The 18,605-nt window shown below is 43.4% G+C and overlaps 1 protein-coding gene across 5 annotated transcripts in view; it reads right to left on the bottom strand.

Annotated features, from left to right (window-relative positions):
- The window catches only part of DLC1 (DLC1 Rho GTPase activating protein), a 460,437-nt gene that overhangs the window by 46,475 nt on the left and 395,357 nt on the right, over window positions 1–18,605 (bottom strand). The window contains exon 1 of one of the 5 annotated variants that reach the window (XM_080661955.1): window positions 1,866–2,297. The exons of 3 other annotated variants lie outside the window; for them this stretch is intronic. In XM_080661955.1, coding sequence (XP_080518081.1) covers window positions 1,866–1,902 — 37 coding nt within the window. In that variant the 5' untranslated portion in view covers window positions 1,903–2,297. Of the gene's footprint in view, window positions 1–1,688; window positions 2,298–18,605 lie in introns of those variants that run through there. One more of the 5 variants, XM_080661953.1, reaches the window with a different exon arrangement.

Below are 18,605 nucleotides of genomic sequence, written 5' to 3'. Positions count from 1 at the left end.
TGCACCCAGGCTGGGGCCACGCTGTAAGTCTGGCATGCTACAGTAAAAGTTAATACGAGCCATCGCCAACATTTTCTCCGAAAATGTCTTGAAATAACTTCTGAGTGTACATCTGCTAACTATTTGACACTCAATCTCCAGGATTTTAGTTCTTCGATTAGGGGGGCTGTTGACTTGCAGGGCACCCCTCCGACCATCTGCTGTAGTCTGCAAGCCAAGATGGCACTGGGTGCCTCCACTAATTCCACACTTATGGCCTGCAAATGATCCTGCGGAGGACCAGATGGATGCTGAGTTAGTCAACCTCTCGGAGCTGCTGATAGATTTACACTCAGAGTTCTGCTGGGCTATTATTTTCCCTCATCCTTTCAGCAGAGTTTGGGGGGGAAAATGTAATTTGAGACTCAGTAGTCTTCTGTTTCCAGAGTTGGGTTTTTGTGTTTTTTTTTTCTACCCAAATGCGTCATTAGATGCCACCCTCAGGAATCTTTCTGTAGCGGATGGCTGTGCCTAGGCTGCATACCTTCACCCTTACCATGGCTGAGCCAGCCTCGGAATTCTGAGAATGAACCCATTTGCTAACCAGGTTGAGTGCAACAAGACTCACTCACAGCTGGCGTGGGGCAAGGTTTTCTTCTCCACAGGGCAGACTGACTATATACACAGGGGTTTCCTTCTACAATAAGCAGCATAAATTGGGTATCTGTGGAACGTCAGCACCAGACACTGCTCCTATGAGCCAGCCTCCCGCCCCCGGGCTCCACTCGAACTCCCCTCGTGACAGGGGCTGAGCTCTGGGAAGACACGTAGCAGGGCCGGCTTGCTGCAGCCAAGGGTGCAACTCCTTCGGCAGGATCAAAAGTTCGTCCGGCCCGTGACGTCGGAGGTGGGGACAAGGTCACAGAGTGTGGCAGGGCTCCAAAAGGCCGTCGCCTGGCTCCGAGAGAGAAAAAAAAAAAAAGTCGGGCCGGGAGGCGTGCTTCCTTCCTCTCGCTGGCCCTGGGACCGCTCTGCGCGGGCGCCCCCTCCGGGGCCAAGGGCGTGGGCATCTCCGCGGGACATTTTACGAAACTGCTTCAACGCCCCAGCACGTGAAGTCAGTGACCCTGCAGCCTGTCCAGCACGCATCCCGCACACGCAAAGCGACCGTGGGGCTTGCCGAAGAGCTTCGACACGCTCCAGGGGCGGCAGCCATCAGACTCTTTCCTGAGTTATTTCAACAAAACCGTTTGAAATGAAAACAAGTTTTTGATTAACATTTCCAAATGCTACCACGATCTAAACGTCCCTAAATAATAAACTTTCCTTCCTATGGCGAAGGAAAGCAAGTACCGGGCCTTGAAAGGTCCCCGAAGGGAAGATACTTTCTAGAAAGCGGTCACGCCGAGCACGGTCCTCGGAGTCAGAGGCCATCATCGCCTGGTTATTTCCAGCGGGGAGGTGGACCGCCTGGCTCTGCGCCCCACGCCCGGCGATGCACCCCCAGCCCGGCGCTAGGTCCTGAGCCCCAGCAGGAAGTTAACGTGGGCTTCACTTCATTAGTCGCGGTCTCCTCCCCTCCCAGCCCGCAGCCCTTCCCGGAGCCCACGGGACGCGCCCGCCAGTGAGTCCCAGGCAATGAGCCCCCAGGAGACATTACCCGAGATTAAGACCTCCCCCCCAAACCCCTTGTGTTCCCCACACTCCACCTCCTCCACTCCAAGAAACTCGGGCGACTCGGTCCCAAGCCTCCTCGGAAAGCGTTTCAAAAGCACAGAACGCCAGGCACCGACTTGACAAGGTGGGGTGACATTTCCTCCGCGGCGGGTCCCTTCCGCAGCTGGCTCCCGCAGCTGGCCCAACGGCAAGGCACAAGTCTAGCTTACGTGTTAGGATCATGGTGTCCGGCTTCTTTCTGCACATCAAGTGCGGCGGGGGGCGGCGGGCGCACAGGGGGGAAATCGAGGTAGCCCGAGACACCTGGGCGTCTGCGCCGCAACTCACGGCGGCACCCCAGACGAGCGTCCCAGCGGTCCTCAGCGCATCCTTGCTCGCCTCTCGGTGCCACTCGCCGCGGCCCCAGAAAGAACGTAGGGTTTTTCGGAGGTTGAAAGGGGAGGCCGCTCAGGGAACCCGGCGAGAAGCCCGGGATCGGTTACTCCGGCTACGAAGATCGGCCATAGCCGGGACAGCAGCGAAGCGCGCTCGCACAGGCGGCTGGAGCGCACTGCCTCTAGTGCGACCTCCCCGCCGCGCCCGCCCGCACTACCCACCCCGAGGGGACGGACCGGGCGGGGCAACCTGGCTCCCTCCCCACCTCCTAGGTAGCCAGCCACTGCCTTTTGCAGCCCTCAGGCTCCACCCACTCAACCAGTCCCGCCCACTGTCCCCGCCTCGCTCCCTCCCTGCGGCCGGGTTCGCCCGCCTCGGCCTCGGGCGGTCCTCTGGCCCCGCCCCTCTCCCCGCCCCGCCCCGCCCCGGCGGGAGCTGGAATGTTATCCTGGGGGATGTGCACGTCTGCAGCAGGAAACGCCTAAAGGTCTCCAACTATTGGAGCCTGAGGCAAAGGCAAAGGCTGTACCCACGAGGCGTCTACTTATCCGGGAGGTCTCCGCTGGACCCGCGCACTTTTCCTGTTTTTCTTGGTAGTTCTGCACACTTTTGAAAAGTCTCAGTAATTCTCCCTTTTAGTCTATAGGAACGGCATACATCCGCGTGAACAGAGGGGACGTGGGAAAGTAGGGCTAAATCAGCCTTTTCTGGTCTGTAAAATGGGGAAAGTAGCAGTCCTTTGGACGCTGATTATTCATTGCTAAAGCCCCTCGGCGTAATGTAAGTAATTAACACTGCTGTAGAGAAGGATGAGCTTTTACTGCGCACGTGTTGAGTCTAAGGTGTGCAGTCAGTCACAGCCAGTGTTTCTCAAATCCTGGCCCTTGGGCTACAGCCTAATGCAGCTCATGGAACTGGTAGGACCGGACCCCAGACTGCAGAGCTATAATCTTAACAAAAAAATTTTTAATGTTTTTATTGATTCCAGACAGAAAAAGGGAGAGGGAGAGAGGGATAGAAACATCAATGATGGGAGAGAACCATTGATCTGCTGCCTCCTGCACGCCTTCTACTTGGGATCCAGCCGGCAACCTGGGCAGGTGCCCTAACCAGAAATCGAACACTGAACTCCTGGTTCAGGGATTGCGGCTCAACCACTGAGCCACACCAGCTGGGCAGCGTTATAATCTTTGATGGTGATAATCTGCATTTCTTCAAGTGCTCTGGTGATTCTGAGGCACTGTAATTTGAGGGCCCCTGATATACTAGGAAGTCTAATATTTTTAAAGCTCATAAATAAAAACAATATAAGAATTTTTAAAAAATCCAAGCCAGTTCCATGAAAATTTACTTTGGGGCTAATTGATACTTACTGCCTATTACCTCTGGGCAAAGAAAACTACTAGTAACCTAAACCCATTAATTCAACAAACATATTGAGAGCATTTATATGTGCCCAACACTGTTCTAGGCTGTGAAGATAGAGCAGTGAGCAAAAAGAACAAACATCCCATCCCTCCTGGAGTTTACTTCCTGGTGGGGAAGATGCACAATAAACAAAATAAATAAGTGCAATATGTGTAGTGTCTTAGGTGGCACTCCATAAAGCAGGGGAGAGGTTAGGAGAGCTGGGGGCAGAGTCTACTTTTGAATTGGGGTAAATGCAAATGGGAGAATTTAGTCTCTCTTAGTTTAAAATGTATTGATTTCATAGTTAGGTCTTAGTGTACATACACAAAATTCTTTTTCACATGTGTTTCAAAAACAATGAAAATATGCTACCTCCACTACTGGCTCCCTAACTTACCCAAACCAGAATCAGGCTCTGAAGAGGGCATTTCAGGAAGGCATGGGGCATCTCTATTCGGCAATACGACCAGGGCTTTCACCTACCTACAACTGCTGGGTAGGACAAGGGTCTCGAAGTCTGGGCTGTTCTTACTAAATGCTATTCTTGATAAAAGTTCAAATGTAGGACAGTATTTTGCAGACACAGCTGTAAACAGGATGACCTTGATAGGCGCCCAACCAGATTAAGTGTAGCCAAATGGAAAGAAGTTAACATATAATCAATCAAATAGAGTATAGAAGCAATACCAAGCCCCCTTTCCCCCAGACAGATGTGAATTCCTGGGACACAGAGGTACGCAAGAGCAGGCCCACCTCTGCCTACTCAGAGTTTACAGCCTAGTGGGGAGGCAAAAAGGGGCACATGAAAAAGAGGGGTGAGGGCCTGTTCCAGGACAACAGAAGAGGGGGGCTGCCCACTGAAGTTCGGGTGCTGGAGGAGCTGTCAAAGCGCTCACAATTGCCAGCAAGGGGGAGTGTGATTCCAGGGGATGCTGGATAAGAAAGGGCAAGGACCTTTGATTCCCTGCATGACTGCGTTAAGGATTTTTTAAATTCTCGACAGTGATGAACAGAGAGAAGCCATTTTAATGGAAGAAGGTCTCCTATGATCAAATCTACATTCTGAAAAGATCATTTAGGCTGCAGTGTATATTTCGAACTTGGAAATTAGGAATACACCTCCCAAATGTGCTAATTTCCCTTATTTATTAGAAATCCAAACCTTAAAAATATATTCTAAGCATCTCCTCCAAAGCATATCAGTTCTCAGAATAAGTTGTTAATTTTTATTATTAGCTGGGAGAAGTTGTAGTCTACTTTAATTAGGTTTCTAAGAGTCTGTGCCATCGCAATATACCCACCCCACTAAGTACTCATGTCTTCTTGTTCAAGCCACATTCCTTTTCCCTTATGTATTGATGTCGCCTTCTCTGGATCTTCTTTAATTTCATTACCTCTCTTTGGAGATTTGTATTATGGGAATTGTTCATCATCTGATAAGACTAATAACTCCAAAGACATTTCCCTTGGTGATGTATTGGTTGGCATTTAGCTTTCGCTTCTACCATTCTTCGGTTTCCTGACACAGCCTGTGTCCTGGGCCAAAGCCCAGTCTTCATAGTTTTAATTCTGACTCCTGTTAGAAATGGACATGCGACATTTTGAAGGCTGCTACACATGTAGAATAGTGGTTGAAAGCAGGACTTTGGGAGCAGGCCACTTCCTGGCTGTGTGATGAACACATTATTTAGCCTCTGAAACTTCAGTTTATCTTTGAAAAGGAAGTTGAAAGAGCGCCTATTCCATGGAGTTTTCAATGAGGATTGAATAAGATAATGTATGCAAGTGCTTAGCTCACAGCAGGCTCTTGATAATGTTAGCCATTATATAGTACTACGTGGGGACATAAGCAAAAACAGGCAATTTCTATTTAAATAACTATCTAGGAGAAGATGAAAACAAAACAAGACCTTGACTTAACCTTCCTGAATCTGAGGAGCCTTTATGAAGTGGGGGAAGGAAGGACTGGAAAAGGCATTAAAAGCGTCAACAAACTTAACCCGATGAAAGAGGGTCCCTGGGACAGTTCAGAGTCCTTCCTCCTCATTTAACCTTCAACTCACCATCCACGGTTTCATTGGTCTGTCACAGGCAGATGACATCAGACTGGGTTTGTCAGCTGATCTGTAATAAGATTCGGCTACTGAAACCCTGGCCTCTTAAGAGGCAGAGATTAATGTAGCCCATTTCCCACCCAGCAGTCTATGGTCCTCTGAAACCCCTTCAACACATGGGAATTAAAAAAAAAAAAAAAAAAAAAAAAAAAAAAAAAAAAAGTACATGAGGCTCGACGGCTGCTGCTGTTGTCAATTTGTTTCTAATGGCAGGTGAGAAAAAAAGAAAGAAAAAAGGTTTGATAGAAGGTCCTATGCTGTTTGCTCGTTTCCATGCTTTTCTCTGTTTGGGCATCAGCTGCATGGAATCCGTCCACAAGAATATCCATACCCTGTCTGTCTGGATGTTTTCACATTCAACGTCATATTACCAAGGCGAGAGACATCACATGGCCAACTCCTGCATGATGGAAGGCTGAGTGACTAAGGACAGCCGCTTGCATTTTATAGTGTAAAAAAGAAAGGAAGAAAAGAGCAAAAACGTGTCTACAGGCACTCAGGCAGGTAATGCTGGTTAGGAAAGCAAACCGCACCCCAAGCAGGTGAGGACCGAGGAGCCCAGGACCCTCCAAGAGGGCAGCGCCACTCAGGCCCACTGGACTGTTGGCAAATGTTAACACAGCAACCCCACTGCTTGGGGTTTAAAGATTTTTCAAGAGCCCCTAGATTTCTATATTTTTATATCAACTCTTCCAATTTTTAGATGCTGGCAACAAATCTGTTTTTAAAAATTGATTTTTAGAGAGAGAGAGGGAGAAACATGGATTTGTTGTTCCACTTGTTTATGCATTCATTGGTTCATTTTTGTATGTGCCCTGATGGGGGATGGAACCCGAAACCTTGGTGTATGGGGAGACCCTCTAAACAACGGAGCTATCCGGCCAGGGCCCAGCTGGCAACAAATTTTAAAAAATCTAAACCCATTCCAAGTAATTTCAACTTTGGGCTTCATTTAGCTGTGGGGCAATGAATTTAAACCTCTGCTCTAGTGATATGAGCCAAGCAATCGCTTTGGAAAAGTTATTTCTCTCCCACAGGAACTAAAAGATTCCTGAGCTTGGAAAGTGTCGTAATATAATTTGTGTTCAATGCAGCATTGTGAAATTAGTGCATAAAATCATTTTATTTGTCCTGTTCAAAGGAAATAGGACAAATAAAAGAAAGTTTTGAAAATAATTTTTAAACAGTATTAATTTAACAGAAGTACTTAAACTCAAAATTTAATGGTTGTTTTTAAAACATTTATTTATATTTAAGCTTCAGTGACCCAAGTCTGGGTTCTTCCCCCACCATCTACCCTGGTATCTATTCTTTTCAAACACATTTAAAACTCAAATTCTGGGGGTGTGGGATGGGGAAAGGGGAGAACAAGAGAGCCTTAGGCAGTGAAATAAGTTCACCCCTTTAAAATGCTATCAAAGTAGCTCTCTTTTTCAGTAGATCTTTTGGACAACATTTTTGAACAATTTAAGTTTAAACATGGGAAGGTTTACTTAGTCTACTAGTGATATTTAAAAAAAGGGGGGGGGTCCCTTGTTCCTACATAAATATAAATGTACTTTTTGGATACTCACTTAAGCCCAAAATATGAACCAGCCTGGCATAGTACTTATTTATTTTTATTTATTTTAAAATGTACTTTTATTGACTTCAGAGAGGAAAGGAGAGGGAGAGAGATAGAAACATCAATGATGAGAGAGAATCACTGATGGGTTGAGCATGCACCCTTGACTGGAATCGAACCTGGATCCCTTCAGTCCACAGGTCTATGCTCTATCCACTGAGCCAAACCAGCTAGGGCTGTTTTTATTGTTTTTAGAGAGAGAGGGAAGGAGAGGGAGAGAGAAAGAGAACCATCAATGTGAGAGAAAAACATCTATTGGCCGCCTTCTGCACGCCCCCTACTGGGGATTGAGCCCTGGGCATGTGCCTGAGTCACACCGGTCAGGGCTGGCTTAGTACTTTTATCATTTAACAAATATTTTTTAACCCTTGTGCTGGTGAAACAAAAATGAACATGAATAAGTAAGTACTGGGGGCGAGTGACTATAATTAATGAAATAATACTGTATTATATATTTGAAAATTGCTAAGAGAGCAGATCTTAAAAGTTATTACCACGAGAAAAGAAAAATTGCAACAGTGTACGGTGATGGATGTTAACAAGATTTCATGTGGTGATCACTTTCCAATATATACATATATTGAATCATTACGTTTTACATCTAAAACTAATGTAATGTTATATGTCAATTATACCTCAATAAAACAAAATTCAGTAAATGACTCAAAACAATGAACATGAAGAGAGGGTTTGGGGGAGAAAGTTGTTAGCTGGAAAGTCAGAACAGATCCAGTTCTGTGAAAGTTCAGTGGAAGGTTTGAACACACTGAATTCTCAATTCTACTGGTTTAATAAATCGATGGGCATGCTTTCCTGAGATAATGACAATATTTACTGCAGAATCTCCTATTTCATTTAACAGCTCGGGTAGCTGGTTAACGCAAGGCCTCTCTGCTCCAAATGGCAGAGAAGTGAACCCAAAAGTGCTGGCTCTCAGTCAGTGCCCCTGTGCCCCCACCTCCATCTGACCTTCACCAGTGCTGGCTCTCTTTCCTGTGACCTCTGACAACACAAAAATCAAGCCAAGTGAAAAGTCAAAATTGCGATTATTTTTTACTCCATGAAAGAATCTGGGCTACTTTCCCACTGAATTAGGCAATTTTAATGGCATGCTTCGATTCTTTGTTTTTTTCTGACATTATCCTTGATTTAAGAGTTATTTTTTGAGCTTGTAGATTCATTGAAAGCTGAGGATGGCCAACATTATTTAAAAGTACTAGTAATATTTAATATTTTGCTTCCTAATTATTTACATTTTACAAAGATAAAACATTCACTGTTAAAAAGTTAAGAAACTACAAAAAGGTATAAAGAAAAAAATTAAACCTCATACTTTCACTAGGAGAGACAACTACAGATTTATTTTATTTTCTTTTTTTTTTTAAATGTATTTTATTGATTTTTTACAGAGAGGAAGGGAGAGGGATAGAGAGCCAGAAACATCGATGAGAGAGAAACATCGATCAGCTGCCTCCTGCACACCCCCCACTGGGGATGTGCCCGCAACCAAGGCACATGCCCTTGACCAGAATCGAACCTGGGACCCTTCAGTCCGCAGGCCGACGCTCTATCCACTGAGCCAAACTGGTTAGGGCTACAGGTTTATTTTCATGTCCATAGTTCTGGTCAGGTATTTAAGTACACATACTTTTGTCTACAAAATTGAGGTCACAGTGCATATTGTTTTGTAATATTTTATTTCACTTAATCTATCTAAAGAATGTGACTTTTTATAGTTGTTTCTTATTCCACCTATGGATATGCCCCTCTTTATTGAATATGCTTGCATAATAAATTTGAAAAAGCAAAAATGGTAATTTCCGTAGGCATATTCCTTACTTGGAATGAAGCAGTCAAAGGGTATGAGGACATTTGATATTTATATTTCTAAACTCTCATCCAGAAAGTTTGCAGTTACCTTACATTTTCACCAGTGTCTGGGTGTATCTATTTCTCTTCATGTTAAGAACTGCCAACGTTATAATTGCCATTTCTATTAACTAATTAAAAAAGCAAAAGTATCATTATTATTTGAGTCTACATTTGTTTGAATACTAAACTGGCTGAATTTTCTTATTGTAGTAAAATATGCATAACATAAATTTATGATTTTTTTTCAAATTTTTATTAAGGTATTATATGTGTACATATCTTACCATTGCCCACCCCCCACCCCACTCCCATACATGCCCTCACCCCCCAATGTTTTGCATCCGTTGGTTACTCTTATATGCAAGCATACAAGTCCTTCAGTTGATCTCTTATTTCCCCCACCTCTCCCTAACCTTACCGCTGTAATTAGACAGTCTGTTTGATGCTTTACTGCCTCTGTAACTATCTTTTGGTTCATCAGTTTATAATGTTTTTCATTATCCCCAAATGAGTGAGATCATGTGGTATTTTTCTTTCATTGACTGGCTTATTTCACTTAGCATAATGTTCTCTAATTCCATCCAGGTGTCTACAAATGGTAGTAATTCCTTCTTTGTTTTATTTTTTTTTATGGCAGCATAGTATTCCATTGTGTAGATGTACCATAGTTTTCTGATCCAGTCATCTGCTGACGGGCACCTAGGCTGTTTCCAAATCTCCGCTATTGTAAATTGTGCTGCTATGAACATAGGGGTGCATATATCCTTTCTGATTGGTGTTTCTGGTTTCTTAGGATATATTCCTAGGAGTGGGATTACTGGGTCAAATGGGAGTTCCATTTTAAATTTATGATTTTAGTAATTTTTAAGTGTACAGTTCAGTGGCATTAAGTATATTCACAATGTTGTGCAACTGTCACCACCATCCATCTCCAGAGCTATTTCATCTTCCCCAACTGAAGCTCTGTATCCATTTAACAATAACTTCCCACTTTCCTCCCCTGCCAGCCACTTGTAACCACTGTTGTACAGCCTGTCTCTAGGAGCTTGGGTATTCTAAGTACCTCGTTTAAGTAGAATCATATAGTATTTGTCCTTTTATGTCTAGTCTTTTTGTTATAATAGTTGAATATACTCATATTCATAAACCAGTTGTATTTTTTTAAAGTTGCCCATTTAATCATATAGTCCTTTTTTGATGAAACATGTTGTTGTTTCTTACTGACTTCTAAATATTATTTATACATTAAGGATATTAACCATTTGTCATTTATTATAAAAATATCTTTACAAGTTTGTCATCTGCCTTTTAAGCTTGTTTATTTATGATATCAAAAAAACCAACAAGATTCAAAGGTCTTACCTATTTGTTCTTTTCAATTATTAACTAGGAGTTTACTTAAATAGTTATCCCTACATGTTTTGAAGGCAGAAATACTAAGACACAAAATCAATTTACAATACAAGGTCATTCAACAAGTGGGATTTTTGCTTTATTTATTTATTTAAATATATTTTTAATGATTTCTGAGAGGAAGGGAGAGGGAGACAGAGATAGAAACATCAATGATGAGAGAGAATCATCAATCGGCTGCCTCCTGCATGCCCCCCACTGGGGATCTAGCCCACAACCCAAGCATGTGCCCTGACCGCGAATTGAACCGTGACCTCCTGGTTCATAGGTAGACGCTCAAGCACTGAGCCAAGCCGGTTGGGCTATTTTTTAAAATAGGTCTCACTATTTACTCAAAGAAATACTTTAGCTGTTTTATTTGATTTTTCTACCTCCCCTAGCATCATAAATAGATGCCTTGCATAGAAGGAAGCCTCCATAAAGGTCCCTTGCAAAAAGGCCGGCAGGGTCAGCGTATAAATTGGAGACCTAGGATTATTGACTTTCTGAGAAGCATTCAGATTTTCCATAAATGCAATGTTTGTGTGCATATATCTACTAATAAATAAATCCTGGGCAACCTAAGAGTGTTTCTGGAACTAACTACAATGCCAAAATAGTCATTGTTAGCTTTTAACCATGTGGGCAAAAACTGCTGTTTTCTACCAGTCTGTCAAAAAAGAGCCATTTATGTAATTCCTTCTAAACTCTGACTTTTAAATCAATATCTGGCATTTCTAAAGCACCTGCTCAAAGAAAATTCTCTACCTAATAGCTTTGAAAATCTGCGTGAAATCATTCATAAGATTGTTTTTAAGGAGATGCCTTGTGTTCATTTGCAATTTGTTGCTGTTTCTTCACAGGAGATTGGTTTCTTAAATAAAAATACTACAGCATGGGTTTGGGCAATCGCCTGAAAAATAATAAACAGTCCTTTTTCTCAGCTGCTAACTGCAGCAAGTTGGCCTTTATAGTGTTATTTCTGGAAACCCCTACACAGCTCCAGGTCATTAACTTACTTTAATAGTCAACAGGAGGATGGAGTTGCAGTGTCTCGTCATGCTTGGCTTTTCATGCATTACTAACTCAGTTATCTCTTATGAATTCAGTTGAATTAAGCTGTATTTGAGGGAACTGCCAGGCAACAAATTATACATTTTTCTCTCCTTCAAATTATGCATTTTTAAAAGTAGACCTGCTAATAAGAGTCATGAATTGGGAAAGACTGATGTTTGAAGATTTATCAGGAGAGAACAGGCTAGATTGAATCTCTCCCATACAAATAGTCTATTGTTGAACAAATAACTGTTTTTGTACTGATTATTGTCATCTTTTTGATGGGCTGACAAAACAAACATATAAACGGTAACATTTTAAAAAAAACATTGAATTTCCTAACTGGTGAGTTCTCAGGGTCTGAATTTGAAAAATAAATCGGTAAGAGTCCTTAGGTCCATGCATATGTAGAGGAAAGAGATCTGATATAAATCATGTTTCTGACTTGTTCACATACACTATCAGTGGCCTTGAGTTGCTCACATAATAATTTCTCTTGTTCCTTGGCTTATTTTAAAATATCATATATATATATATATAATATATATATGATATACAATATATACTACATAAATTACATATTATCTATAAGTATATATTTTATTATTTATAAATAAAAATGGATATGACTTACATGGTGAAACAAGAATGCTGGATCATTTAACTAAGGACTTTAAATTGAAGATTTAATATAATTTAGAGGTAAATATCATTATTACAGATAAGGAATTCAACTCAGAGAGGTTACATAATTTGCTTGATATCACACTAATAACTGAGGAAAAAAGAATTTGAAGCTTATCATAAAACTTGTAGAAGAAAACAGAGGCAGTAAATTCTCTGACATTGCTCTTAATAATATTTTTTTCCTGATATATCTCCTTGGGAAGGTATATACACACACAAAAAAATAAAAAAGTGGGACTACATCAAATTAAAATGTTTTTGCACAGCAAAGGAAACCATCAACAAAATGAGTAGACAACCTACTCATCAATGATACATCTGATACAGGGTTAATATCCAAAATTTATAAAGAACTTATACAACTTAACTCATACCCCAAATAACCCAATTAAAAATGGGACTGAATAGACAGTTTTCCAAAGAGGATATATAGATGGCCAATAGACATAAGAAAAGATGCTCAATGTCACTTATCATCAGAAAAATGCAAATTAAAACCACAAGAGCTATTACCTCACTCCTGTCAGAATGGCTATCATCAATAAATCAGCAAACAGCAAGTGTTGGTGAAGATGTGGAGAAAATGCAATCCCTTGTGCATTGTTGGTGGGATTACAAATTAGTGCAGCATCTATGGAAAACAGTATGGAGGTTCCTCAAAATATTAAAAATAAAACTACCTCATGACCCAGCAATTCCACTTCTTGGTATTTATTTGAAGAAATCCAAAACACGAAATCAGAAAGATATATGTACTCTTATGTTCACTGCAGCATGACTTACAATAGCCAAGATATGGAAGCAATCTAAGTGCCCATCCTGTATAATAAAACCTTAACATGCAAATCGACCGAACAGCAGAATGACCAGTGCACTAACCACCAGAGGGCAGACGCTCAACGCAGGAGCTGCCCCCTGGCGGTCAGTGTGCTCCCACCGGGGGAGCACCGCTTAGCCAAAAGCTGGGCTCACAGCTGGCGCGCACAGCGGCAGTGGCGGGAGCCTCTCCTGCCTCCGTGGCAGCACTAAGGACGTTAGGCCCACTCCCAGCGGGCCTCAACCAGCAGGCAGACATCCCCTGAGAGGTCCTGGACTGCAAGAGGGCGCAGGCCGGGCTGAGGCACCCCCCCCCCCAGTGCACAATGTAGTGCACTGGGCCTCTAGTTAACAGATAAGTGGATATATATATATATATATATATATATATATATATATATATATATATATATAATGGAATATTACTCAGCCATAAAAAATGAAATCTCACCTTCTGCAACAACATGAATGGACCTAGAGGATATTATGCTAAGTGAAATAAGTCAGAGAATGACAAATATCATATGATTTCACTTATATGTGGAATCTAAAAACACACACAAATGAACAAACAAAACAGAAACAGACTCATAGGTATAAAAAACAAACTGATGATTGTCAGATGGAAGGGGGTTGGGGGACTGGGTGAAAAAGGTGAAGAGATTAAGAAGTACAAACGGTCAGTTACAAAATAGTTACAGGTATGTAAAGTACAGCATAGGGAAGGTAGTCAGTAATTTTGTAATCTATATATATGAAACCCTAACATGCAAATAGACCAAACGGCGGAACAACCGAACAACCAGTCGCTGGCAGGTGTCGGCAACAGGTGGCAGAGTGCGGAACATGGCGGGCATTGGCTGTGGCGGATGGTGGAGCAGGTGAGCGGGGGCACCAGACCAAGGTGGGGTGCTGGTCATTATCATCAGGGTGAGCCTCTGGTTGTTATTGAAAATTCTTTGCTCCCATGCGCCTTGGTCCCACCCAGAGCTTGCACCCACTGCTGGTGTTGGAATCGCCACTCGTACCTGCTGCCAGCCCTGATCGCCCCTGAGGGCTTCTCCACCTCCCCCACTCCTGAGGGGTGATTGGGGAAGCAGCTGCCACTTGCACGGGCTGATGGCGCTGGCCCTGCTCACACCCGCTGCTGGCACTGGCCCTAATCACTCTGCGCCATCAGCGGGTGCAAGCGGGGCCTGCACCATCAACGCCAGCATGTGGGAGCGGCAGCAGCAGGAGTGGGGCTGCCAGTAGACAGGGGACTGGAGGCTGAGGCAGGAGGGGCCGGGTGGGGGCATGGAGGATGGGCTGAGACCCGCCCCTGTGCCCACCGCAGCCTCGTGGCCCACAGTTCCTTTCAAGGTGCACAAATTTGTGCACTGGACCCCTAGTAACTATATATGGTTTTAGGTGGGTATTAGACTTATTGGGGGGGACACTTTATAAATTATATAAATGTTTAACCATTGTGCTATACACCTGAAACTAATATAAAATAATATTGAATGTCAACTGTAATAGACAAATTAAAAAAAACAGCACAAAGAACTAGAATCTGGGTTTCTGCAATGATGATCATGACCAAGGCTTTAATGTCTAACCACGTGGGCAAGGAGCACTATTTCAGGTCTCACCTTTCCTCAAATGTAAAAGGAAGGGGTTGCAACAGCGGCTCCCTCAGGTCCCTTCAGCTATCTCTAGGTTTTAGTGTAATGTTGAATTAATATTCACATTCACTTCTTTTAGTAGGCCTCTAAGCACATTCAAAATTGCAAAAAAAAAAAAAAAAAAAAAAAAATGGTGGTAAGGAAATAGCATCCCCTTGTAGGCACCATGATTCACACCAATTCAAACTGCAGGCCACTGAGCGTGCTGCTGCAAATCCCTGGCTTGTACCTGCTACGGTTGAACTCTTTCCTCTCGAAGGCCAGCTTCTCATGTTTCCTAACCTGTATCAGAGCCCCATTTCTCAGAAATCCACACGGGAGGCTTTTCTCGCTCCTCTGCCATCACTGAGGCCTCACGAGGTAAGTGGTGTGGTCCCTGCTCTTGCCCATGGAAATCAGACCATGCAGTTTGATTTGGCAGCATTTTGAGACTCTTCACAAAAATGACCATTTTAAATATAAAGCCTTCCTTTTCCTCCCCTCCCCCCACCACCCGTGTTGCTGCACTAATTTGCAAATAATATTTTGATTTTAATCCTCCCACTGGATTTTCAAAATGGAGTGTTTCTATCACTATTGGTGAGATTTCTTTCACACTTTTCACTAAGAGTACTTTTCCACTTTTCATGCACTTAATCTCTCTTCCACATTTACTCTCCCTTCCAAGAAACCTACTGTGATTAAAAAAGAATATTCAACCACCATCCCAAAGTGGTACTGACAGAACACTTTGGACCCAAGCCTTTCCTCTCAGTGACACAAACACTTCGGAAAAAACTACCAAACTAATACAAGATGACAACCTGTGGGTGGCTGTCTTGTTTTCTTGCACTACAACCTTCTACATCTGAGTCATTATGTAGACTGTCTGGTATGTCATAATACTCTACATTTGCAGTGCTCTTAAATATAACCTTTATTGCCCATAACATTCAATAACTGAGCAAGGTATTTTGTTGTATTTTTCTTCTGATCTTTTTCTTCTGTCACCTTCCTTTCTTCACCTCCCAAATGTATGTAATTGTGTGTGTGTGTGTGTGTGTGTATGTTTGCCTTTTATATCCCTGTGACCTTCAATGATTAGGATGTGGTACAAGTGACTCTGCTTTACCTCCAGTGTGGGTTAGGAAAGGTCATGTGGCTTCAGTGAATTTTTCTTGGGACAATCACTCACTCTAGAGCCTTCCATGTAAGAAGTTTAGCTAGCCTGAGATCTTTTTTTTTTTTTTTTTAATATATTTTATTGATTTCTTACAGAGAGGAAGGGAAAGGGATAGAGAGTTAGAAACATCAGTGAGAGAGAAACATCAATCAGCTGCCTCCTGCACATCCCCCACTGGGGATGTGCCCGCAACCAAAGTACATGCCCTTGGCCGGAATCAAACCTGGGACCCCTGAGTCCCCAGGCCGATGCTCTATCCACTGAGCCAAACTGGTTAGGGCTAGCCTGAGATCTTGATGTGGAGACACCAAATGTAAAGGGGAGAGAGAGAGAGAGAGAGAGAGAGAGAGAGAGAGAGAGAGAGAGAGAGGGAGAGAGAGAGAGAGAGAGAGAGGAATAGTAGGGGGAGGGAGAGGGAGAAGGAGGGGGAGGGGGAGGAGGAGCGGGAGAAGGAGTGGGGGAGGAGGGGGGGAGGAGGAGGAGGAGGAGGAGCTCAAGCTGTTTGAGTGTTCTGAGTCCAGGCACCAGACACATGAGTGGGGCACCTTTAAGAGACTCCAACCCCAGCTACCACCTGACTACAGCTGCTTAAGAGACCTTGAGAAAGCACTGCCTCGCTGCGTCTAGTCAGCTCCCAGATCCATAAGTAAAATAACTGCATTGTTTTATGCCACTGTCTTGGGGTGGTTTGTTATGCAGAAAGAGTAACTGGAACAGCCATATTCTCTGACCAAAATGCAGCTAAACTAGAAATCAATAACAACGGTATAAATTTTAAATATTTTAACTTATAATTTAATAAAGTACTGCATGTCTCATGATCAAGAAGAAATCTTACTGGGAAATTTAAAATACTGAATGAGAGTGAAAGTACTGCACATTTAAACTTGTGAGATGCAGTGGAAGCCAGTATTTGATGAAATATATAAGCTTAATTGTTTATGTTAGCAAAGAAGAAAGGCTACAAGTGAATTAAGCTCCTAGCTTAGAAAAAGAACAAAAGAGTAAACTGAAAGAAAGCAAAACAAAGGAATTCATAAACAAAAGAGCAAAAATTAATAAAATTAGAAGGTAAGAGCAGGCATAGAAAACACATAATGAATAAAGATGGCAAAATGCTTAAACTAATTAGTAATAAAAATGCAAATCAATACCATAATTAGCTGCTATCTTAAATATACCAGATTTACAATTTAAAAGTCTGGCAATGCTAAGTGTTGCCAAGAATATGGACCTGTATCTAATTGCTGAGAAAAGTGTTCATCGGAACAACCTTTTAGGAAAAAAAAATTACATTCTTTTAACAAGTGGCCGCGGCTAGTGTGGTTCAGTTGGTAGGAGCGTCATCAGAAACACCAAAAAGTCACGGGTTTGTTTCCCGGTCAGGGCACATGCCTAGGTTGCGGATTCAATCCGCACCCTGGTTGGGGCTTGTGCAGAAGGCAACGATCGATGTTTCTCTCTCACATCAATGATGATGAAGCAGGTGGACTGCTCCAGGCTAAGATCTGAACAGTATTTGCCAGGGTCCTCTGTGACTGACAAGAGTAGGGTGTCAGGGATATAGCACATCCAATGTGGGTTTCTAGGCCACTGAATACTAAGCAGGGCCTATAGAGAGAAACTTTCTCAACTACTAAATCGTGTGTGTGTGTGTGTGTGTGTGTGTGTGTGTGTGTGTATGTGTGTGTGTGTATGTTTGCATGCACACATGTGCCTGCAACACACAAATGGGGCACAGCCATTCTGGTATTTCTTCACAGGTAGCATTTGAGGGCTTAAGAAGGTTTTTTTTCTAAAGACCTAACCTTTTATACTTGACTAGAGGCCCAGCGCGCAAGAAATGGTGCACGGTTAGGGTCCCTAGGCCTAGCCTGGCCCGCCCTGTGATGCTACGTGAGGCTCCCCGCCCGGGATGCTCCGTGATGCTTGCGGCCCCTCGACTGCTCTGCGAGGCTCCTCCTGCCCCTCGACTGCTCCACGAAGCTTGCTGCTGCCCCGTGAAGCTCGCAGCTGAACGCTCAACCCCACAGCTGCTCCGTGAAATTTGCCCGCCCTGCGACTGCTTCGTGAAACTCACTGCCGCCGGGGTGACTGATCTGCTAAGCTCACGGCCACCCCGCGAAGCAGCCCACCACTGCCGCTCAATAGTCCCCAGTCCCGCCCCGCCGCCAGCCCCCCCTCATGGTGAGTGGCTCAGGGGCTTGGGGAAAGGGGGGACCAAGAGGTGCTCCATGCACTTCATGGTGACCAGTCGCCCGTTCGGTCATGACACCACCTAGCTCTTTATATATATTAGGATGCTTTCACTTCTCACTCTTCCAGGCCTATCCTGGACAGCAAATACCCAGAAACAAAACACAGAGGCAGTCTCATTCCTAGTACCCTGCCAAAGCTTAACTCAAGCAAACTTGCAAGGCCTCTCCATTTGCCCTTCCGAGTTTAGATCCCACCCAAGTATCAGGCTCTTTTTCTTGGCTGCTTGCTCATATATGAACCCTATCTTTTTCTTTAATTTCCCTTAAATTCCAAAACTGTGCAACTAAGCTACCTCATTACATTCTGAGCATTAATAATCATCTCATTTCTTACTCCTAGAATTTTCTCTGAAACAGTCTCTTTCCTAGAGACAAACTATCCAACTCAACTTCTCTTTGTCCCTTGTCCTTTATTGAGGCAATGCCCTACTCATTGTCAAGTCATTAGATCTTAATATTTTTTCTCTCTCGTCTCATTCTACACAATTTGATCTGGGTCCTTCTTCCTAGCTCTAC

Source organism: Plecotus auritus, assembly GCF_963455305.1.
Source record: "Plecotus auritus genome assembly, chromosome: 3".
NCBI lineage: Eukaryota > Metazoa > Chordata > Mammalia > Chiroptera > Vespertilionidae > Plecotus > Plecotus auritus.
The sequence above is the reverse complement of the archived record's forward strand: the minus strand, read 5'-3'. Positions and strand labels throughout refer to the sequence as shown.